General features: G+C 39.8%; 1 protein-coding gene across 1 annotated transcript in view; it reads right to left on the reverse strand.

Annotated features, from left to right (window-relative positions):
- The window catches only part of pde11a (phosphodiesterase 11a), a 49,659-nt gene that overhangs the window by 6,832 nt on the left and 18,104 nt on the right, over window positions 1-24,723 (reverse strand). The window contains exons 8-19 of the mRNA XM_031743315.2: window positions 19,874-19,941; window positions 19,657-19,749; window positions 18,753-18,803; window positions 15,513-15,659; window positions 15,272-15,379; window positions 11,793-11,902; window positions 10,186-10,276; window positions 6,238-6,338; window positions 5,964-6,041; window positions 5,804-5,867; window positions 5,435-5,509; window positions 4,493-4,576 (exon numbers count right to left, since the gene is read on the reverse strand). Of these exons, the coding sequence (XP_031599175.1) occupies window positions 4,493-4,576; window positions 5,435-5,509; window positions 5,804-5,867; window positions 5,964-6,041; window positions 6,238-6,338; window positions 10,186-10,276; window positions 11,793-11,902; window positions 15,272-15,379; window positions 15,513-15,659; window positions 18,753-18,803; window positions 19,657-19,749; window positions 19,874-19,941 (1,070 nt within the window). The remainder of the gene's footprint in view (window positions 1-4,492; window positions 4,577-5,434; window positions 5,510-5,803; window positions 5,868-5,963; window positions 6,042-6,237; window positions 6,339-10,185; window positions 10,277-11,792; window positions 11,903-15,271; window positions 15,380-15,512; window positions 15,660-18,752; window positions 18,804-19,656; window positions 19,750-19,873; window positions 19,942-24,723) is intronic.

Consider the following 24,723-nt stretch of genomic DNA (forward strand, 5'->3'; position numbering starts at 1 on the left):
TGCCTCCCCAGTTGTTTGTTGGGTGACTTAGGTAATGTTACTACAGAGATGAAGACAGTACACATGGCTCTCACTGCCTTATGAATTGCTAAGAAGACTGTCCTCATGAACTGGAAAAATAAAAATAATCTTAGTATTAACCAATATGGACCTTTTGTTGGACCATATTAGTCTTGAAACAGCCTGTCGCGCCACATCAGATAAATCTCTCTGCGCTTCTTTGATTGGCTCCTTCCCTTCCCTAGGGGTGGGTTTCTTGAGGGGTTCAGCATGGGGCTGTGGTCCTGACCTGGACGGGGCTTTGGTGGCTTTCTGGTGGTGTTTTTTTGGCATCTGCACGCACTACCGCTGGGGGTGTCTGTGCCGGGGGACGTAGGTTGCCGGCCCGGTAGTCACGCTGCTCCTGGTTCGGTCCGGGGTGGGCTTGGGGACTTGTAGTTCTGGGGGTGCTCCGCCTCTGGGCTGGGGTTCTGGATGGGCCTTGGAGGCCTGGGTCCTGGCTGATCTGTTGCCGGGGTTGTGGGTTGGTGTCTGCACTGGGCCCTGGCCCTGGTCCAGAGGTGTCCAGGCATTGGTGGAACTGGATGCATTTTTAAGTAGCTGGGAGGTTTTTACCATCTTTTTGGTGGAGGATCGATTTAATCTGGACGCCTATTGTCTTACGTAGTTCGGGAGTTGACTAAATGTTGGGTGGGTGTAGTTTTGCGTGTCGCTGTTATTGTGCTGCAGCCATGCCACCACCCCCAAGATCCTCTTTAGGTTTTCACCTTTAACTGATGTCATACAAATCCATGAGTAGAAACTGAAACTGACTGTAGACTAGAGATGGCACGATACCACTTTTTTATGTCCGATACCGATACCGATATCATAAATTTGGATATCTGCCGATACCGATATTAATCCGATATAGTGTGTTTTTAATCAATAAAACTGTTTTTTAATATCTTGCTGCATTTTGTATAAGTTCATACTCAAGTTTAAATAAACAACAACACTAAAGCTATTCTGTTATACCTGTATGTAAAAAATACACTGCACCCAAAATATTTCATAGTTCAGCAATACTGATCAATCTAATAAACTTAAACCTACTCCATCCTCCCTATTCTGGTATTTTAAAGAGTACTTAGCAGAAATATTAAGCAACCTAACTAATAGGGTTGTAAACTCCCAGCAAAAAAAAAAAAGGAACCATCCCCACCCTCCACCTCATGATGCTTAATCAACATAATCAACTTTAATTTGATGCAGTGTGGAAAAAAAAATGCACAGAAATAAATTATTTTTCAAGAATAATTAAATAGATTCAACATCTTTCTTCTACAGAATTGCAGACTACACAGATGGTATCTTCCCAAAGGAAAAAGTACTATTACTGGAGTATATTAGACATTTAACAGTTACTATATACAGTAATGGACTTCTATACATTTTACATCAGATTAAAACTTTGGGTGTAAGATTCAGATAATTATTTATTAAAAGCTAGACATTTTAAATGAGAATAAGAAAGAAAAGTATGTCTTTGTGCCCCTTTTCCCTGTTAATGCCCTATCGGCCCCCTGGCTAAACTTTGCTAGATCCGCCCCTGCACAGTTACCAGCCGTCAGCTGCGTGAAAAGGATCCTGGTGTAGAAAGTAATATTAAATAAATTCTAACAACAGCTTATCAAGCTTAAACGCTGCTGTTGTTCAGCTGCTGTTTTCCTCCTTGTGGTGCAAAGTGGGCCAAAAACAAACAAGAGAGACGACTCCCGACAGAAAAGCCGATCAGCTGATCATTAAGGAGTTTCATGAAGTAGAGGCAGGAGAGGGAGAGAGAGAGAGGCAGTCACTCCATATATCGGTGGTTAAGCTTAACGCAGGTACGCTTTACAAACATTCAGAGATGAACTTACACACTTGCTTTACTTCTCTCTGGGATAACTTCCTCGAGATGAATTGCTGGATTGCTAGTGAGGCTACAAATACACACAGCCGCTCTATCACGTGAGGCACACTGCTCCGACTGCTACGGTTATGAGCCGAGTTACGCCATGTCGCAAGTTTTGTGAGGTGCTTTTTGATATTTAATGGATCGGATTACATTTTTATTTCTCGCCGATATCCGATCCAGTAATTTACGTCAGTATCGGACCGATACCGATACCTAATATCGGATCGGTCCATCTCTACTGTAGACCAGACTACAACCTGGATCACAGGGATTACTCGTATATATCCTGAAACAGTTGTTTTCAGGATATAAGAACTGTTAATACCAGGCAGGATGGATCCATGATTTCATGTTGTTTACGGCATATTCTGACACTACCATCTGAATCTTCAGCAATGAATTGAGACTTATTACACAGGTAACTCTTTTCCAGTCTTCTGGTGTTCAGTTGATCCGGTGTAGACTGTATTCTCAGTTTCCTGTTCTTCACTTTAGCCCTTCTGCTTCAAGGTTTGATGTATTCTGTGTTTAGAGATGCTCTTCTGCATTTCTTGGTAGATAACAAGTTGTTATTTGAGTTACTGCTGCCTTCATATCCACTCAAAGCAGTTCTCCTCTGACCTCTGATATCAAGAAGGCATTTTTACCCAAAGAACTGCCGCTCACTGGATATTTTCTCTTTTTTTGAACCATTATCTGTAAACCCTAGAGACGATTGTGTGGGAAAATCTCATCAGAGCAGGTAAAGTTTTGTTTAGTCTCCTATTGTCAGGACAGGAGCGGCATCCACTGTAAGTAGGTAGATATTAAGGTCTCACATATACAAACATATATGAATGTAACTGATGTAACTGGTAAATCGACTGGTTCTTTAATAGTGCTTTTCTACTCTGAGCACTCAAAGCACTTATACACCATGCCTCATTCATTCATTGACACAGCACCTTTTTCTATGCTTAAGTGCTTCCCACCTATCATTCAGATAATGAATCTGAATGAATGTGAATGTGTATCACTCACAAACATTCACATGAAACAGAATTATCATATAAATGAGTTTTAATCCTTTCTCTCAAAGCAGTTGCATGCACCACATACCCACATAACAGAGTTATTTTCACATTTTCTACAAAACCTGATGAGATTTGTCTCATCTGCAGGTTAAGAGAGGGGGCTTTTCTGGGGAAAAACATGTTCCCTCTTTCTACGCAGCAGAAAACCCTCTGTGGCATATCGTCACTGGTCTGCGCAGCTTCATTATTCCACTGAGGAAGACTCAGAAGAGAAGAGACTGTCATATTGTGGGGTATGAAGAAGGGAAGGTTATATAATGGGGGGATTAATATTCCAGAAAATAGCGAGTCACCACCAGGAGAAGGAGATCAGCGAGATCAAGAACGAGATCTCTTCCACCCACGGATAAAAACCCTGCTGCCTCTGAACTTCCTCTGTACTCCCCGTCGCAAGTTTAATTGGCAGCAGCGTGATCGTGAGCTCCATATCTGGATTCTCCAAACATCAGCTTTTTACACGAGCCAGTGTGAAGACAAACCCCCCCACGCAGACGGCGCACAGCTTTGATGCTTTTTATCTACACTACCCTGGCAGTAACAATGGCGTAACCAGAGCCTGGCAAAGATTAGTCTGCTCGAACTTTTGACACTGATCCTGGGTTAATTTGGTAGATGCGAGGATGATCTGTGGTTTGTTTTCTTCCTGTGACGACTAAGAGTAATATGTGCAATATGACAGTGAAAAGGAAGAGAGGTTGTGCTGCGTAGTCTAACAGTAGAAAAAGCAGAGGGAAAAGGCCCCGGTTCTGTAAAAACGAATGATTTGTTTTATCCTCGACTCCTTTCACAACTCCTCTTCTGTCTGACTTTCATGAATTTAACTCCAGCACGTCTCATCTCTTAACAGACCTGATCTCACCAGTAAGTCAGCCTTTTTTCTTCCTCCCACACAGCCGCCGCTGCTGGCAGTGGGAGGGGCAGTGAGGCTCTGTTGATGTCATTCAGAAACACATGCACACACGCATCACTATACAAGCAAGGACACAGTATTAGCTTGATCCTAATATTTGCTCATGAGGGATCTATAAATGAAATGAGATTTTCTTTCTTTCTTGTTTGCTTTTATTGAAATTTTATGGTATTTAAAGAACAGAACGCATCAGTCCTTGCTAATTTCATCTGTGTGCGGCGAACCCCGAAGAACACTGTTTCACTGAGACGTTTCAACCCGACTTACATCACAGCTCCATTCACGCACTCGACTACCTCTGAGCTGTCTCACACCCAGGAAGTGCACGCTCACACTGCTATTCTCAAAAGAGCAGGATGCAACCTTGAAGTTGTTCCACAGCTTTCAATAAAAGAGGAAAAAAACAGCGTTTCTTTTTCAGCGAGAAATCTGTTGCTGCATAGAAAGTTGAATAGCTGTTGGTGACAGTTTCATTGCTGGCGTCAGTGGAGGACAATAACGGGCGAAGGACGGATGTGTGACAAGCTGCACACAATGAAGGCCAGAGAGCGGCGAATCTTCAAGCGTTACCTCGTACAGCGGAGAGCAGATTCCATCAATCCATTCTAGCTGAAGCCCTGGCAACTCATCCTTCCTGTTTCGGTCAAAAATGGCCTGAAACACAAAAGACAGAATTTATTCACATCTATATCAGTGCTCACACTGGACAAACAACGGTTACAAGTTAGCCTCATGGTCCCTAAAGTGCTGCCGTTCCTGCTTTTGTAAAAGAAAATTCTCATTCAGCTCTCAAGACAGCTAACTTTATTTTCCATTCCCCCTCATTCTCCTGCAGCCGGAATTTAAGAGCCTCCACCGAGGCTGTGCTTCAGAGATAGTTACTGGGATATGACTTAGAAGTTAATATTTAATTTCCAACACCCACACACAGAGCGGTAAAGGTTTGACACAAGCAGCAGACCTGAGGCTACTGAATTAGTTATTTCAGAGAGGCGGCAATGTGGCCTGGCTCGATTACTCAACAGCCATTAATTGTACGTGGAAAGCTGTCTGTTTTCCCCTTTTAAGGACTTCCAACATAATTCAAGCTCAAAAACCCCTCAGTCAAACAAACAGTGCTCTTTTGCTAATTAAAAAAAAGGAAAGATATTTTCTTCTAAAGTCCCAATACACCAAAATAGCCTGCATTAATGAATAAAAAGGTCACATTTTGCTCTAAATGCAACCGGGGGCAGTTCTTTTCTTTTTCTTCTCTCTTTTTTTCAGTTTTTAAGAATGACTGCAAGTCTGTCCGCAGTTTTCTTTCTGGCACAGCAGCAAGGCAGTGGAGCAGTCAAGCTAACCATATGCTTTTCTCACACTATGGGACGCAAGCTCTCGTGTTTCCTAAACAGCCACTATGTGCAGCGACTGCAGCAAAAATCTATCTTCAGCATCATCAGCTCTTAGAGGTCAACAGAGGGGAGAGAAACTGCAAAAAGCACAAAACCAGAGCTGGCTCGGTTTACTCACAGAGGGCGTGAGTTTCAGCTCCAGTCTTTCTCTGTCGCCCTGCTCAAAGAACTCGCTCGTCACCAGCTCAGCCACCTGAAGAGAGACAATTCAATAAGGTGCTAATTCAGTCAACTAAGTGATTAATCGCCAATTACGCCTCAAGTTATTATGTCTGTCAAAGAAAAGCAGCAGATTCCCACAATTTATATGCAGCGGCTAGTTAAACATTTTTGCTTCAAAATGCTTTAAATGATGATTTGATTATGAATGCAGCGTATCTTTCTGCTGCTCAGCCATTTCAGCTCTACATGAATGGATTTGAAATGCATCCACACTAATGTCGCCTGTGTTACATATGAGCATGAGAGTTCACACTGTTTTTGTCACCTTTCGTGATATTTCCCAGGGCTTAGTGACAGCACCGAGATCACATGCTGTCATCATCATGGATCTGCGAAGACATATTTATTTTAAGAAGCATTAATAATCCCAAAAAATGTAACGTAAAACCAAATTCAATCAGGAAGACAAAGACATACACGATTACCTGCACATGTCTCTATGTGCCTTCACATTCCAGTTGTACTCGCCATTGCTGACCAGCTCAAAGAACATGTTTCTATTCCTGAATGAAAACAAGAAATCCTCATATATGCATGTAAATTACATAAATTCCACAAGGGGGCGATGTTACCTAAAAGAAACCCATAGTAAGCTGTGAACAGCTAGAGGCTCTGTAGCTGTCAGTGTGCTTCACTGTCAGGGCTCTGTGGACATCTCACTAACAGTTTAATAAGCAGTGTTGTTTTAGCGGTACGTACTCAAAGTAAAGTGTGAGGTCTGTGGCCAGAATTGACTGTTTCAGCAGCTGCATGAGGTCGCTGTACTCTGTGGACGAGAGGTTGGAGAAGATATTGTGACCCTGTGAAGAGACACACAGAGACACCATAAAGAAAACATAAGCCACGTTTCTAAAAGCATACAAGTAGCCTGAAATGAATGATTACTATCCCTGGACATTCAGGATAAGTACCATTCCTATGACCTGCTACATAATTTTTAAGAGAAGCACGAACCTGTTGTCAGATATACAAACTAAAGCAGCTGATGTGATAGCAGTGTGGGATATCTTTAAAAATGTATTACCCAATCCTAGCATTTTCCGTCCACTTAAATGTTTTCACCGCAATAACTATTAATATTTGATATTTAGTCCCAAAATTTCAACTTCAACTCATCTGGGCTTGCTCACATTTGGCCTTTAATAAAAGTTTGGGCTAAATTTAGTTACAATCTACGTGTTAAAATAAGCATTTGTCAACTAGAAAGGTGGCACACAGATCAATGAAAGTACTGTCAGTGTTGAATTTGAAGTATTTTTGTGTTTTACAGTCAAAGTTCTAGTTGAGTCCCAGCCTTTTTTTTTTCTTTCTGTAATTTAAAGATTCTTAAAAAAAGAATTCCAGTAATAATGTATACTAATACTATTACTAATAATACTTCTACTAATAGGTACTAATTCATATGTGGGGAAACATATACAGAGCATTTTGTGACAAGAGAGAGCTGATAAACTGAAACAAAGACCTTCAGTTCAGTTTAATTTTACTTATATAGCTCCAGATATTATAGAGAGATACCAAGTGTCACTTATGTCAGCACCAGAAAGGGCTGATGGGAGAGTTTTTAAAAATCAGGGGGCGTTTGAAGGGAGTGTGCTTACTACACCTGGTATTCACCCCTGTTTGAACCATTAACACACCTAAATATCTGACCAAATTGTCAGTTCATATGGAAATTAAAGCCATATAAAACCACCATAAAGAGTTTCTGTGGTATAGAGAGAAGAGAATGAGGGAATGTGCAGTCCTATGAAGTCTTCACACATTTGACATGTGAAAAAGTCATAAAAAGATCTTATTTGGACAATTAAGGCATAATAGTAGAATAAAAGCGATAAGATTATATCCACTCTCCTCTAAAGGATGGTTTGCAATTAGCAGAGGTGTTTAAATACTGATCGTCACCGCTTTCCCTTTCACAACCTGAGCATTGAACTCTAAAAACTGTGCCAACATGCTTGTAATTCCTTTCATCAGCTCATGGGTTCCTATGAAATATTGAACTGCATAACATCAGTAACACAAAGGACATCTCTCATTCTGTCACAACTGGAGCAGATGAAGGAAAGAGGCGACTGAAATAGAATGACTAGCGGGAACTGAGAGATACAAAGGAAGCGAGTGACGTTTAAAAGTTTACAATTTTATTAATGGTTTGCGCGGGCTGGCGGATTGAATTTGAGCTCTAGCTTCGACTTGAATTAGCCCCGCTGTTCATTTATATGCTAATGAACTAAGGATAACAGTAGTTCAACCCCAGTATCAACACACACCATTATGATATTCCAAGCAAACATTTGTCAGCTTACTGTGTTGTCAGCACCACGATAATGAAGCCGGTGGAAACTACCGCTAAGCTTCGCCTCAGCTGCTCCCTCAAAACGCCTTCAATTACAACTTCACGGAATCCAGTCACCTGGTAAAATGTCTCTCTCAACCAATTACCACCGAATCAATCATCTCTGTAATTACATTGATTTGAGGGCAGCATGAGCTATTTGTTTATTCGTTCACATGTAGCAGACAATCCACACCACTTGTCTGCCTCCAAGCACTGTGAGTACAAACTACCCCCCCTCCTTTTTTTAATGAAAAATGGCCTTTAGCATTTTTTATTCATTTGGGATGACAGAGAGTTGAAGAGCCACATTAGGTGCACAGGAGTTTGACAGCAGTGAAACACATGACTTCTGCACAGTCAAATATTGTCATGGTAAAACGTAGATACAAGTCGCGTTACTTTAAGAGCATACTCTGACATTTTAAGAAGTGCAACTATTTGCTTTCTTGCATTTAAGAAGATTAGTACCCTGTTACTATAATAATACAGCACCATTTACAAACAGCCTGCATCCATCCTGAAGTCTCTGCTGGTTGGCTGACACCCTTACAGAGCCAACAATTTTAGGGAAGCTTTCCTCTCATTTCTATAAGTAGTCTTCAGAAATAGTTCTCCAGGCTTTCCGAAGGACATTCAAGGCTCTTCTTTAGATGTTGGCTGCCTTTTGTTTTGTTCTCTGTCAATATGATCCCGCACTGCTTCATTATTGGGGAGGCCAATCCATGACTGTAATGGGTTTTTATATCCATGTATTCATTTACTACACTGGCAGTGTGGTTGGGATCATTGTCACTGCTGAAAATTGAAACCTTCACCAATCAGATGCTTTCCAGGTGTTGTAAAATGGTGTATCAAAATGTAATGGTACTTTTCTGCATTTCCCAGCACCAATGTCTTTTACAGATGGCTATAGATGCTCACTGTTGGACCTCTGCACTGACTTCCTCTGTATGTGCAGAAAATTTGGATTTGGATTCATCACTCCATAAAATCTATTACCACTGATTTTTCAGTCTAGTTCTTGTGTAATTTGTTATACATCAGTCTTTTCTCCCTCTTTCCCATTTAAGAAGAATCACTTCTTGACAAAAACTCTTCCACTGAGACCACTTCTGATGAGGCTCCAGTGAACAGTAGATGGATCATCTGACGGGCCAGTTTCCTCAAATATATTAGGGACACACCATACTGAGATACCACACCATACTGAGATACCACACCATACTGAGATAGGACAACATTTAAGCTGATAGCACTTCTAAAATACTATTTATTAATACCATTTTATCTGTGGCATTTTTTCATAGATTTAATTGAGTAAACAAAGGATTTATTTTTGCATCAGACACTAGTAACAAAGTGCTTAAACGATTTAAAATTGATTCTTTGCTAATCTGTCCATTATCGGTCAACACAACACTGGTTCATTCCTTGTGTGAGATGACTTTTTAATGCTTAATCATTCATAAATCAGTGTTAAGTGGCTTCAAACAAACAAAAACCATTCCTCTAAAAATATTCAGGTACAAGAACTGAACTGAAAATGAGTGAAAAAGCAGCCAATGTCCAAAGAAAAACATGTCTGGAGAGCTTCTGCTCAAGATCACTTTAAAAAAATAAATGTCTCTACTTGGAAGTAAAATATAAAGAAATGAGGGGTGGCACAAGAATTTTACACAGTAGTGTATTTACCAAAAAAGGTCATATCAGTCCTTTAAGGTCATAACTTTAACCTTCTATCACTCACTGTTCAAACTTCAGGATTAATCGGCATTGGCATCTACTTCAGCATGTCATAGCAGGGAAACCATGAGTGTTACTAAAATTATTGCATTAATTTTAGGACCTGGTGGTTCCAGGTTCCTGTACTGTGCATGCTGCTAGCAGCTGGCATCGGTAATGAAATTAGTTTGACCATGTAAAATATCAGTGCAGTGAAAAAGGTCTGCAGTGCAGATATTAACAGACTTTCAATATAATGAAAAGTAGCACAAATATGAACATGCAATGCACTGAAATACAAGAGTGCAGCAAAAAATGTCTTTGTGAAGAGATTCTGAATGTCGGGTCTTTCTGAATGCTTTCTGTTTTGTCTGATTTTTTTTTGTTTGTTTTATGTTTTTTTGGCTTGTTTTAGTAAAACACATAAACCTTGAAAATATGGAGTCTCCAAGAGGCAAGTGTATCGAGGGCACAATAACTTGGTTGTTAAAGGTGTTTGAAATCAGAAATACAACATGCAGAGGTAGACATTAGCAAACCGTTTATGGTAACTGCATTGCAGCAGATATAAGAACATAGCCCACCTCGCTCTGCAGGATCATGACAGCATGGTTGAAGTGGTGGTGTTCCAGTGTAGCAGAGGTCCCATAAAGCAGAGCGAGAGCTGAGCCCGTCCTGCCAAACACACACACGCGCACGCATATTGGGATCAAAAACGAGGGATAACATAATCAGGATTCAACACATGCAGAGAAACTGATTGAGTCTGATATGATTTCCTCACCAACCTGTCACCTGTCAAGTGTCGCAATACAGAAAACAGCTTGAGAGTCATATCCTAAACTGCAGCAAAAACTGAGAGGTTTCACACTGAATAAGATCATCGTTTAATTTAGCTTCTAAAAAGAATACTCAAGAGAAGTGACATTGCCACAAACGACACATGCGAGCTGGATTTAAAATGCGAAATATCCTACATTATAGCACCATCTTTAAATGTTATTTATTTCCCACGGTAAAAATCAGCATTTCTTATAATGAGGGTTTTACAAATGTGAATTAGTCTGGATTAATAGGTTGAGGTGTACACGCAATTGCAGTACATCTGTTGGCTGCTCATCCATGATGTGTGTCCTGTTCCACCACATCCCAAAAGTGCTGTTGCACTGAGATCTGGTGAATGTAAGGGCCATTTAAACACAATGAACTCACTGCTCTGTTCAAGAAACCAGTTTGAGATGATGTGATAAGAAGATGGGTACAGTGTGGTCATAAAGGGATGAGCATGGTTAACAACAATGCTCAGGTAGGCTGCAGAATTTAAACAATGCCAAAGTCAGCCAAAACAATATATAATTGAAAGCAGTACACCACCAGGAGTTTGAACTGCTGCAAGGCAGGTTGAATCCACATTGTCATGTTGTCCAGCCTCCTCATCAACAAGACATTCTAACCCTACTGCTCACTTAAGAGTTTCTCTTTTTCAGATCATCAAATCACTTTTCTTTCCCATTCTGATGCTCGCTTTGACCTTGAGCAAATTGTCTTGTCTACATTGTCTAAATGTACTAGGTTGCTGCCAAGTGATGACATCTGCATTAACAAGCAGCTGAACAGGTGTTGGGCTGCTAAACCCAACACTACTGTGCCCAGCTTGAAAATACTTGGTGCATTCTGAAAGTTAAAATACAATAAAGGAAACCTTAAACTGTTGAGCAGCTGAAATCCTACATGAAACAAGAATAGCGAAAGAAATCTAACCTTCGAAGCTACAGCAACCAGTTTCCTCAGCTGCTGTACATTTACAGTGTTATTGAAATAAAAACTGCTCCAACGCTGTGATAAACACCCATTCTTTATATAAACATGTTGCCAGAATAACATTTCTCATATCATTTTCTGATATATTTTTGACTGTGTTCCAACATTTTTGAAAATCAGGTTGTACTATAACAATCTTGATGGAGGCAGAAAATATTTATATTTAGTAATTTATTAGCTTTTTGTTAAATGCACTCAGAGTCAGCAATGTTTACAGCCTCTTCGTTAAGCAGACTCTTATATAAGCCTTAAACAACTTCCGACTTGACTCTTGCTGATCTGAGCTGCACTACTGCAGACTGCTGCAGATGGGAACACACAGCAGTGTGTAGATGGCAGTATGTTCGTATGTGTGTGTGTGTTCCCTTACTTTGCTTGAAAAGCGTTGTTGGTGCCCCTGTGGTCCAAGTCATGGCACACACATCCGACAATAAGGGCTAAGATCTCCACGTCTGTCAGAGTCTCCTGGAAACCTGCTGTCTGATTGGCACAGAGAACAGGAGGCAAATAAGAAATCACACACACACAGAGACACACACACACACACACATTCCATGTGCACCAGAGCTGCATCTATTACTCTATAATTTTATGAAGCTGTAAGCAGTACATTGAATAAAATGGAAAAAACACTAAAACAGCAGCATCATCCAAAACTGTATCCCTCTAAAAATGAGGGGACTGCAGTAACACAGCCAAACAGTGAGATTTATGGCTTGGATGAATGGATTCTGGAGGCCATGTGCTGAGTGAGTCACTATAGGTCATTGTGGGGATAGCGGCAAAGATAGCAAGGCCCTCAGCCTACTCATTAAAGCACATGGGAGAAGAGCTGAGGGGTCCAGAGGAGCTTACACACTGCTATTTCTTTCCCCTCTGCCAATAATCAATTCAGATGGGACGCCACACATTAATGCTGCACTTGATTAAGTGAACTACACTGTGGTGTTTTTATATGAGTTTGTGTGCATGTCTGCATGTCTGTATGCATGTGTAATTGTGTGAGAGTGTGCGTTACCCCAAGGACCTTAAAAATTAAAAGGCCTGCTGGAAAAGCGGAAGTAATTCTCTTGGGGTCTCAATTCAAGCAAACACAGAACTGGCTGTTTGTACAGTTAATAATATCGTGAGTCATCATTTAAATCTCTGTGATTTCAGCGTAGATCAAACTGAAATGTAGTATTACATAAAATAATAAGATTTTAACAATCTTAACATTGATCATAGGGTCATTCATCAGCTGCCTAGTTGCAAGCTGGCTAGTTATTTCCATTCATATTCATGCCAGTGTGCAGCAAAGCTATTGCAACCTTATCTTTAACGTCTCTCATATACGCCACGCTAAGTTGATTTTCTGTACATCCAGCCACATCCAGGTCCACCATTTAAATATACTTACTATCATATCATATGTCAATCACCAGTATCCTGTGCTCCGATTGGTAGTCACTTGGCTCATTCTCCTCAAAGTTTAGAAAAGTTTAACTCAGAATCCACCCCTTTCACATCGCCAGTGATTTTTCATCCATAGTTTGCTAAAGGCACTGAATGCCACTGACTTTCTATGGCCTCTGGTCACCATGGTGATGGTGATGATAAAAAACTGTCCAACTTTGCTGCAGACATGTTCACAGCTTGGTCTGAAAAATATTCTATTTCTTCACTTATTTAAACTGCATGGGGAGGGATTTTTTTTCGCCAATTTTAATTGCATTAAAGTTTAAAGTTGTGAATTACTGGGCTTCTTTTCCAACATAGGCACCTGTAGCCAGCAGCTTTCTTGGAAACTGCTTTGGGGCTTTGTAGTGGGCTTCTAGACCTAGAATTTATGGTGTTGGTGGCTTTTGCAGCATTTCTAAGAATATAATGTGGAAAAATAAAGTGGCTTGCTGTATGGTTAACACTATTCAGTGACTGTCAAAGACTTTTGTGCACCAGATTTGGGAAGTGAAGTTCATTGAAAATGACAGCAACTTCACGTGACATCAGATGAAATAACCACTGGTTCAATTCAATCATTTTATTGTGCTTACTGGGAAGCTCGGTTTACAGACAGACTGCCAAAAATTATCCACAAAAAAGAAGGATAAAAAAAATGGTACAAAAAACCCCAATAAAAAACTCAATTTGGTCACAGGAAGTGGAGCAATCAGACTTAAACTTTAAGCTGCGGGACTGAATCATGTGACAACAAAGGAAGGGTACAAAAGGGTAGCAGGTTACCTAGGCAACCAGAGCAACTCAAATGTCCACTAGCAGTAAACCATTAGCAACAAAGTGACGTGACAAAATCGCTTTCCCCTTTAGCACTAATTAGCTGCTGGCAAACCAAACCAAACTGGCAGTAGCTGATAAGTTAGCATTCACAGTCTTGTCTTGAGATAAGTCAATTTTGACACCAAAAAACACAGGATAGCACAATGCTACACTATGCTAACACCACTTTGGAAACTTATAGAAACCAAAAAATTCTCACACTCCTCCAACATGATTTTGCTTGGTACTAGCTCGCAACACACTACCTGGACAGTTACTGTGTCCTCTCTTTTTTGCATATTGATGGTTGTCAAAATCATTAAGGTACAATATCACTACCTACCACTTTGGAGTGTTAGCCATTATCATATCTGTGCTGGTTTTTGCTAGTGTTAATAATATTAAATGTAGCAAAAACCAGGCTGGATTTTGCTGAAGTGCTTTTTGAAATTCTTCATTCTGTATTTTTTCGTGGCCCAAATAAATTTCCATCACGGATAGAAACTTAGGTAACTCGTGTACAGTTGATGTATGTTGAACATCATAGGTGAAAAAAACGCAAATGTAAAATGTAACATCATATTTGCAGGTGGATTGTGAAATAAAGACTATTTATAGGAAAATAAAAAAAAATTGACATCTGTAAAAAGGGTTTTTTCTTCTAAATTTATTGTCATGGTCAGCTTAGCTACTGACAGTGAAGGATTAGAGGAGGACCCAAATGCAGATGTGCAGAGGCAGACTGCATTAACTGAAAGTGAGCTGTTTAATGACTGTTTATATTCAAATAAAAAAGCAAAACATAAGGTCCAGAAGCGGAAATTGAAAACTATAAACTACAGGAACATAAAGCTTGAATAAGCACTGAGACAAGGGGAACAAACACTCAAACAAAGGACAAAAGGAGACGATTATATGTACACACAGAAGTGCAATTGGGGAAGTGGAGACAGCTGGAGAGGGTGAGACAGCTGAAGTAAATCACAGAGAAGAAGACGAGGAAAGTAAAACAAAAAGCAAAGTGGAACGAACAACTAACTCTAAGATAACGAAATGGGAAAACAGATACATGAATGAGCTCATTATGGGATACTTGACACAAGAGGAAAGACTAATGAAGGAAGAATTAAACTCTAAAGCAACTAAAAACAAGACTAAACACACTAAGCTTACATGAAGTAAATCAAAACAAAGACATGAATCAAATAGATTATTTAAATAAACAAAAACCAAAACCTCAAAAGTACCCGGTTAAACAACACAGGACCATAACACATATATACATATATATAATAATCATTGTATGTCTGATGATGGCTGTTCAGATTGACCCGTTAAGAAGGAAATAGGATACATACAAACATATATATAGATATACACTATGATCATTAGAGCAAACAAAATATTTAATTAAGTTTTCCAGTTATCAATAGCAGTTTATATGGCAACAGCTCTCATATCGTCACTGCTGGTCAGATCAGCTTTCTCAAAGCTTTTCTATTCTTATCTCTAACTGTATGTTGAAATGCATTGCCTTGATGTAACTGTTGCTGTCTAGAACAGAAACTGATCAAAAATGAGCATGACCCTTACCGTCAGCATGGCAAACATGCACTGGCAGACGTTGAATGCGTGTCTCCAGTTGTGATAGAGAACCATTCTGTAGTTTTTTCTGACGGTCAGCAACCATCTGCACAGCGTCTGCAGGGTAAGACAGGTGGAGAGATGAGCACATGGGTCAGCAGTCCTCGTGTGGTTACAAAACAGTGTTCGGGGCAAGCTCAATCAAGTATTAAAGCGAAGGAATTAAGACAGAGAAACTCAGTGTCCTCACCTCATAGTCAATCTTAAATTTCTGCACCATTCCCAGTTCCATAAACATTCTCAAAGCTGCCGTTATCATGGCATCAACATCCAGAGAGAAATCATCAAAGGAGAGCTTGTCGATGCCCAGCTCGCAGACCAGGGGGATGTTAGCAGCCTGTTTCGCCATGGCGGGAGGAAACATACAGGAGGAATAAGAACATGAGTTCCAATAGCAAAAATGAAGATGAAGAGGTCAGAGGATGTTGTGCGATTTTCAGATGTTATACGGAAATATGAAAACATGCTAATTAAGACCCCGAGGCCCATTTGGAGGGGTTTAAGATTAACAAGGGGGATCTACTGGAGGATTTCATTGTTGTTTACTTTCAGAGCTCACTGACAATTGTGGCAACAATAATCAGCAGCAGCTTTTTTTCTGTGGTATTCAAACAAAAATATAAGATTCCAATTAAACATTTTTATATTGAAGCATGTCTTCTATCTTTAATAGGTTCTAATGAGCACAATGTCTATCTGAGGAGGAGATGCTCTTCCTGACTAGAGTCAGCATTTATAATTAAAGGATTTTGAGCTTTGCAGTCAAATCTATCTTAGCAGAGTTACCGTTTCTGTAAAGCTGTGTTTCTCTTCCCCCTCTCTCTGTATTCTCTAACAACCACCAGTGTTTCCTGCGCAAACATTTGCCTTTGTGGTCAGCAGGTATTCTTCTCTTCTGAATTCATAGCCCCGGGGTTATGAAATGTCAGCCAGGTTTGTTTGCCACTGCCTTTTTCACACCAGTGGAATCCCAGGCAAGCGTGCTCAACAAGGCTACTTATGTAGAGCAGTTACGAAAGAAATTGGAGGGAAAGGCAGAAGCAGAGAGCAGTGCTGCATGAGGGGGCTGAAAGATCACACAGGCACACTAGAGAGCAGGGATCCTACTATGCAATAATGGCCACAGGGAAAATCCTAAACATGAAAGTGCAGGAAAATAGGTCATATCTATTTTTCAGAAATGTCCTGCCAATTAAAAATGTAGTCATTTTCCATATTTTCATCTTTATCAATAATGCATTGTGAATGAATGCTTATTGATTGAAGTAATCCATTCCAAATGCCACAATTAGTTTAAATTCACAGGGGAATTCTCAGCTCCTATTTATTCTTGTGCGCTGCTGCAGTTCTTTTGAGAGGCTGAAGTCTGCCAATAATTTCTCTCTTTTGCCATAGATTTGTTTTCCCTTCTCATTAAAGTTAATAAGAAATTGTTATTTAATTAGAAAAATATATATCTTAATTAAAGCACCTACGAGGAAACCGAATACATTGTGAGTATCTTGACTTCCTGTGAAAAAGCTTGCATTTTATGTATCAGTAAAAGTTGACCTTAGATCAAACCTTTGTGAAATCAGGATGCAGAAGAATCCTAACACACCTTTAATGTTGCTGTTTTATGTCATATGCCATAATTAATTATTGATTCTTATTATTGTCTTATTATTATTAATTAAGGACAACATTTAGAAGAACAAAACATTAGATCATGGTAATTCTCTGCACCAATACAGACATCAAGAAGCCTCTCTTAAGACCTTTTCTCTTGTCTTACTTCTTGTCTTCGCTTTTGTGATTGTTTGCTTCGGCCTCAATAGTTTCCTCCAATGTCCACTAAACAGTGACTCCAAAAGTTAACCAATCTCTACAAACTCCAAATTTAAAATGACCCACTTTGGTCTTTTTTTAGATAATTGGATGCCAATATGATCGCTTGTGGATGCTAGCCGTCAGGTTTGTGATGTACAAAGTTTATATACCTATATACACTCACCTGCACGTAATTACATTAAAAAGAAATAAGCAGGAACATAAAAACAACAACAACCACAGGACAAGAGGGGACAAACAGACTTACAGATGTAACAGTAAATAGGAGATTAGTGGGCTGGAAAGGCCAGAGTAAAGGTGATTTGCGAGCTTAGATTTAAAAGCAGAGATGTAGGACTCTTTTTATGTGAATCGGTAACTGATTCTAGAACTGTGGAGCTGTGACTACAAAGGCTCTGTCGCCCTTTTTTGTTTGAGACATGACCATGGGTCATATGAGAGATCTTTGCCAGTGGATCTGAGAGACCTGGGAGCTGATAGAAAATGAACAAGACTGGTGATATAAACTGGGATCTACCCATTAAAAGCCTTCAAAACAACCAGCAAAATCTTAAACTGGATTCTAAAATTGACAGAAAGCTTATGCAGCAAGGCCAGGACTGGAGGGATGTGCTCATATTTCTTAGTACCAGTCAGCAGTCTTGCTGCTGAATTCTGCACCATCTGCAGATGTAGGTATGGGGAGTTACATTAATCCAGACGTGAAGTAATAAAGGTACACATCATTTTTTCCTGATCATGAGAATGATAACCTCAGTTTTGTCACTGTTTAACAGCTTTAGCAGTTGTTAATCATCCATCCTTAATTGTCTTCAAGACCGTCCAGTAGAAGCTGTAGGGAATCCTGATATTTTACTGGAATATATAGCTGTAAATCATCAGTATAGAAATTAAAGGCGATGTTATATCTCTTAATATTATTATTAAGTGGGAAAAGGTGCAAAGAGAGGTGTATTGGCTCCAGGATGGACCCCGAGGGACCCCACAAGAAATAGGGGCAGAGAATGAGAAAAACTAATAGACACCTTAAGACAAGAACTGAACCAGTGAATAGCTGTAACCTTAATGCCAACCCAGTGTTAAATGCAAGCCAAAAGAAGGTTACATTATCACCTGAATCTAATGTGAGTAACAGATCATTGCTCACCTTCAACAAAGCCATTTCAAGTGCTGTGAACAACTTCGACATCTAGCCCCCAATAACTAACATCTTATTAAAAATGAGGCTTCAAAACAGGACTTTAGTAGCTTTTACGTGGTTTGGTCCATCTTTTATTTAGAGTCTATGGAAGTTACCTCCTTAAAAGAATACCCTACAAGGTGGTGCTTTCTTCCAATGCCTTATAGCTATTTTGATCAGGTTTATTTAGCCAAACTAAATGCTCAGTTTGTTTGCAGCTGCAGGTAATGAGTAGGATATGGCACAGCAAGCTAACTTCATTTAACCCTGATATAAAAGTGCAGTGGCCAATTTGCACAAATGCCTCCTTTTTTGTGTTTTTCCAGAACATTAAAATATAAAAACTTGAATGTACCACAACTGCAAATCCTGAAAGAAAAACAAAGATTTCTACTGTGAACAACAGTGAACATCTATTACCTTGAATTTGTCAACTTCAGTCTTGGAGCAAGTGGCATGGTACGACAGAACCTGCAAAATGATGGCACAGTGTCACTCAGTGTACTTTTCAAACCCTTACCAGGAAGGCTCTACAAGAAGCCCAGCTGTTGCTGCAGCCGAAAATACTGCCTGTTTGTACGTTTTAGTGGCTCATCCAGATGATGACGGTAACACTCACATCTGGAACAGCCTACAAGAGCTGCAATGTCAGCGCTGATTCCATCGCCATGTTCCGCTCATTCCCCGAGAGAAATTCTTTGCACAGGCCTGCGGTTGCTTATTTGATCATGTTTATTCAGTGCTACCAGACGCAGTGCATCAACATATTAGTTCACCCAGTGTCTCAATTCTGTTCTCTACTTGTCCTATTTGGAAACAGCAGTGCTAACTACCATAATGCACCTGAAAGCTCCCTATTGTAATCTAAGGACATACTGTAAAGGCTGAATAGTGCTGAATGGCTTCATACCGCAGGGCAGATGAGGGATTGCTTTTCACTGCCTCTCATTAATTTTCAATAAAACCTTTGTGAGAAGGTTATCTACGAAGAGAGATCAGCACTTTTTTTTTTATTCGTACATTCTTCTGGAAATATGAGACAAAAAAGAGGAGCCAAGTACAAGAGACCACTGAGAGAGAATAAGTAGGAAGGGAGTTTACATTTCCCATGTAGCAGCTGTTGTTTGCTGTGACTTCTGGGTAAATGTGTTACCCCTGAGCTTATGTTGATTGGAACGTAAAGTAAAGATGCCGTTATAGTGAATGAAACAGAGAAATAAATACGGTAGGACTCACAAGCACAAAATAAACACGTCAAGCTGTTTGCATTTGCATAGCAGTGTTTTTGCAAATATAAGTGGATACACAAAAAAAGCGCTCTTACATCCAAAGCCACCGACTGCTTGGCCCAAGACTTTTTCACCTGGTCGTACATGATGGTGTTGTTGATGCCCAGTCCACAAAAGATCACAAATGCCTAAAAGGATAAAACAGAGAAACTCCCATGGTTCCCAAAATGTTTAGAACCATGTTTCCCATGGTTCCCAAAATGTTTAAATGTTTTGGTAATGCTGAAAAAAATACACAAGCAATTGTAATACCTCAAAAAGACGCTGGTCTGCATCATCGAAGGGTTTCCCATCGAGCCTGTTCAGCACTTGGGCAACACCTGTTACACAAAATAAGTTTACCCATACCAACAGCATAGCAGTAATGCTTTAAGGTTGATGCTGGCAGACTAGTATCAGGATCAATATTATGAATTATTAAAGAAAATTAAGGGAAGAGGCAACAATAGTGCACATAAATGTGGTTTATAAACAAAAGTCTGCAGTGCAGCTATCTCCTGTGTTAAATCAGTGAAAACAGAAGAAGAAAATGACTGTTTAGTAGTGCTGAAGCTGCAAAATAGTTAATGTTATCTTTGACAGAAAATCCAGTTATTCTCCACAACTCTGCAGTGGGATTTAACAAAGCAGTCTTTCCTTTTTAGACGGCTTCTCTCATCGTCTAACCAAAACAGAAAGAACTCCGGTAATAAAGAACAACATCCAATTAATACAGCAACTCTTATTTCCACATCATTACAATTTTTATTTATCTGTAGGAGGTGAAAGAAGCCTGTCAATGGGATTATGTGGTAGTTTCAATGAACAGTGTGAAAAGAATTTACAATGCAACTATGATCAATTTTCATTTTGGTGCCATTAATTTTTAATGCATGGCAAACATTCTCTAAAATCTAATTTTGCTCCTTCTGTATTGAGCTTGTAATTTGTGATGAGTTGCAGCATAGACAAGCTAATAGGTTTAATGAGGCTACATTCCTAGTGCCACAAGTGTTTCATTTAAAACACACACACACACTATCACAGTGATCACAGCACTAATACAAGTTTTTACGCAAACGGCTTATGGTCTTGTGTGACTGTACCGTGCAGTTTATTCACTGCTCTGGCGGTGTCAAATTTTGCTTAGAGCTTCACAAAGCATTGAGCCAGACCTGAGCTGCAACCAGCTCAGCACTACATTAATCCAGGAGGAATTACAGTGTATCAGAGAACTAACCTAAACTCAAAGTCATCTTCATCCAGTAGCTGGCAATGTTACATTTTGTGAAGCAACAACCAGAGCACTGTTAACCTATCCCTCTAAGAAAGCACATTTTAAGTCAAAGCTCCACTTGACTGGCTTAGAACAGCAATTATAATGCCAGTTTTTTATATACAACAAAGAGTTTCTGCTGGTCAAGAAGTTCAATGAAAAAGTTTTCCAATAATTTTCCTTATACTTTAGATTGAATTCCAGAGGTTATTCATTTTAGCTCCTGTAGAACATCCCAAAAAATAAATGAATAAATAAATAACTGTTAGGAGAAGGAGGCCTTTATAGTGCTAAATGCTAAATGGAAACAAATTAATGAACTGCTACAGTTTAGATGCGGGGATAGCGCCTGTGCCCATTCTTTGTACCATAACAGATGTGTTCAAATCTTCTACCCAATGCAATAATCCCAGAAAAGCTGGAAACAAGCAACAGAGCAGCAATGAGCACTTGAGTCTATGGCAACTTTCTATAAAGTTGAATCATGTCAAGTCAGGTTTATTTTTACAAAACATTTTTTTTTTAAAAACAGCTGATCCTGTAAGTGCGGCTGATATAATAAAACAATATAAATCAAAAGCAATCAAAACTCAGTCTGGTTTAAAAGCCAAAGCATGAAAGTGGGTTTTCAAGCGGCTTTAAAAGTTTCTGATGTTGGGGAGATCCCGATGTGATGTGAAGAGGCAGTTTGTTACACAATTTAGGAGCAGCTTCTGTGAAGGCCCGATGTTTTATTCTGAACCTAGCGACAGCTAGGAGCATGTGTTCACCAGACCCCAATGGTAAAGTGGGAGCAGGGGCAAACAATCAGTGAGGTACGCAACACCAACCCAGCCAAAGACTTAAAAACTAACAATAGAATCTTAAAATCAAGAGTTAATTTTGAGAACCATCTGCATAAAAATGAAGTGAGGGGCCACGCTTTCTCATGATTGAAATTGGGCCAAGAACAGACACCTGAGGAACCCCACATGAGCTGAAATGCTTATCCCAGTTAAATGTGATTTAATACAGGGATACTATAATCTACAGCATCAAAGGCAGCACTGAGGTCTAAAAACACAAAAATAGCAGAATACCCTGAGTCAGTAATGGTTAAAAGGTAAATACACTTTTAAAAGTACAATTTCAGTGCTGTGATGTGCTTTAAAACCAGATCGAAATGCTTCATTAGTACTGTTTCAGTCTAAAAAGATCTGGAGTTTAAGAAACCTTAGAAATCAAGAATTTAGAAATTGGTTCAAAGTTGGGTAGAACTGTTCGGCTTTAGTTTTTGCATTTTAAGAGCGGGAAGTCAGGTGCTACAAACGTGATGTATATCACCATATTCGACTTCAGACAAAACTACGCTGTCAAAATACAGGGAGTGCAGAATTATTAGGCAAGTTGTATTTTTGAGGAATAATTTTATTATTGAACAACAACCATGTTCTCAATGAACTCAAAAAACTCATTAATATCAAAGCTGAATGTTTTTGGAAGTAGTTTTTAGTTTGTTTTTAGTTTTAGCTATTTTAGGGGGATATCTGTGTGTGCAGGTGACTATTACTGTGCAGAATTATTAGGCAACTTAGCAAAAAACAAATATATACCCATTTCAATTATTTATTTTTACCAGTGAAACCAATATAACAACTCCACATTCACAAATATACATTTCTGACATTCAAAAACAAAACAAAAACAAATCAGCGACCAATATAGCCACCTTTCTTTGCAAGGACACTCAAAAGCCTGCCATCCATGGATCCTGTCAGTGTTTTGATCTGTTCACCATCAACATTGCGTGCAGCAGCAACCACAGCCTCCCAGACACTGTTCAGAGAGTGTACTGTTTTCCTCCTTGTAAATCTCACATTTGATGATGGACCACAGGTTCTCAATGGGGTTCAGATCAGGTGAACAAGGAGGCCATGTCATTAGTTTTTCTTCTTTTATACCCTTTCTTGCCAGCCACGCTGTGGAGTACTTGGACGCGTGTGATGGAGCATTGTCCTGCATGAAAATCATGTTTTTCTTGAAGGATGCAGACTTCTTCCTGTACCACTGCTTGAAGAAGGTGTCTTCCAGAAACTGGCAGTAGGACTGGGAGTTGAGCTTGACTCCATCCTCAACCCGAAAAGGCCCCACAAGCTCATCTTTGATGATACCAGCCCAAACCAGTACTCCACCTCCACCTTGCTGGCGCCTGAGTCGGACTGGAGCTCTCTGCCCTTTACCAATCCAGCCACGGGCCCATCCATCTGGCCCATCAAGACTCACTCTCATTTCATCAGTCCATAAAACCTTAGAAAAATCAGTCTTGAGATATTTCTTGGCCCAGTCTTGACGTTTCAGCTTGTGTGTCTTGTTCAGTGGTGGTCGTCTTTCAGCCTTTCTTACCTTGGCCATGTCTCTGAGTATTGCACACCTTGTGCTTTTGGGCACTCCAGTGATGTTGCAGCTCTGAAATATGGCCAAACTGGTGGCAAGTGGCATCTTGGCAGCTGCACGCTTGACTTTTCTCAGTTCATGGGCAGTTATTTTGCGCCTTGGTTTTTCCACACGCTTCTTGCGACCCTGTTGACTATTTTGAATGAAACGCTTGATTGTTCGATGATCACGCTTCAGAAGCTTTGCAATTTTAAGACTGCTGCATCCCTCTGCAAGATATCTCACTATTTTTGACTTTTCTGAGCCTGTCAAGTCCTTCTTTTGACCCATTTTGCCAAAGGAAAGGAAGTTGCCTAATAATTATGCACACCTGATATAGGGTGTTGATGTCATTAGACCACACCCCTTCTCATTACAGAGATGCACATCACCTAATATGCTTAATTGGTAGTAGGCTTTCGAGCCTATACAGCTTGGAGTAAGACAACATGCATGAAGAGGATGATGTGGACAAAATACTCATTTGCCTAATAATTCTGCACTCCCTGTACATACTACACAAATAAGTAGGTAGTGTACACAGTGTCCTACATTAAAGGGACTAGGCATTTAAGTATAATCAAAAACAAAATGTTTTGTTTTCTCTGTTTATCTGGATAGTAAAATAATTGTTTTTATTTTTAAAAAGATATTCATTAAATTCAGTAAAATAAATCATTAAAAATACCTGGTGAGCCAGCTGCTTTTATTAAAGTCAGTTATAATGATGCATAACATGCTAAGATGGATTTCACTAACATTTCAACATCAAAAATCATTATTATTGTTAAAGTATTTATTGTGGTTATATTTTGAATGAGTTGGCTGGAACCTTGCGGATGACACAAGGGCTTTAATTTTTCTAGCTGAATGTAGCCTTGATTTGAGAATTTCATCTTCTGCTGCTTTGTTTGTATAATGGTTTTTCACTCCAGATCCTCAGGTGCCACCCACACACTGTATTTCTTCCTCACTCTCTCTGTTCTTCTTCCTCTCCTTACACCTACGCAAAGATGCACACAGGTCTTCACCAACCATCTGCACCAGATATGCTGATCACTTTGCACTCAAATAAAACTAATGGCTTCCCGCGTCAGATCTCAGTGGACTGAATGGAGCAGCTATCGTCGCTCCTCCTTGCAATATCCAGCACCAAAGCCAGACGAGAGATCAATGATTTATCAGAGTGTCAGTGTGGTGTTAGCCTGGGGCTGATTCACAAACACAAAGCACGCTGCCAGAAGAAGGGAACCACCTCTAAGTGTGGTGTGATGGTGCAGCATGGAGTTAATCATGCAGTCTCAGCTGAACAAATTTTCAACTCCCCCCCCTTTTATATTCTCTGCCTTATGCAGCAAAAAGGTGCATGCCTGGGCAGTATTAGTGGTAATGGAATTACTGCAATTGAACACAACATGCAGCCAAAAGTATGTGG

This window comes from Oreochromis aureus, linkage group 16 (genome assembly GCF_013358895.1).
Source record: "Oreochromis aureus strain Israel breed Guangdong linkage group 16, ZZ_aureus, whole genome shotgun sequence".
In the NCBI taxonomy this organism is placed as follows: domain Eukaryota; kingdom Metazoa; phylum Chordata; class Actinopteri; order Cichliformes; family Cichlidae; genus Oreochromis; species Oreochromis aureus.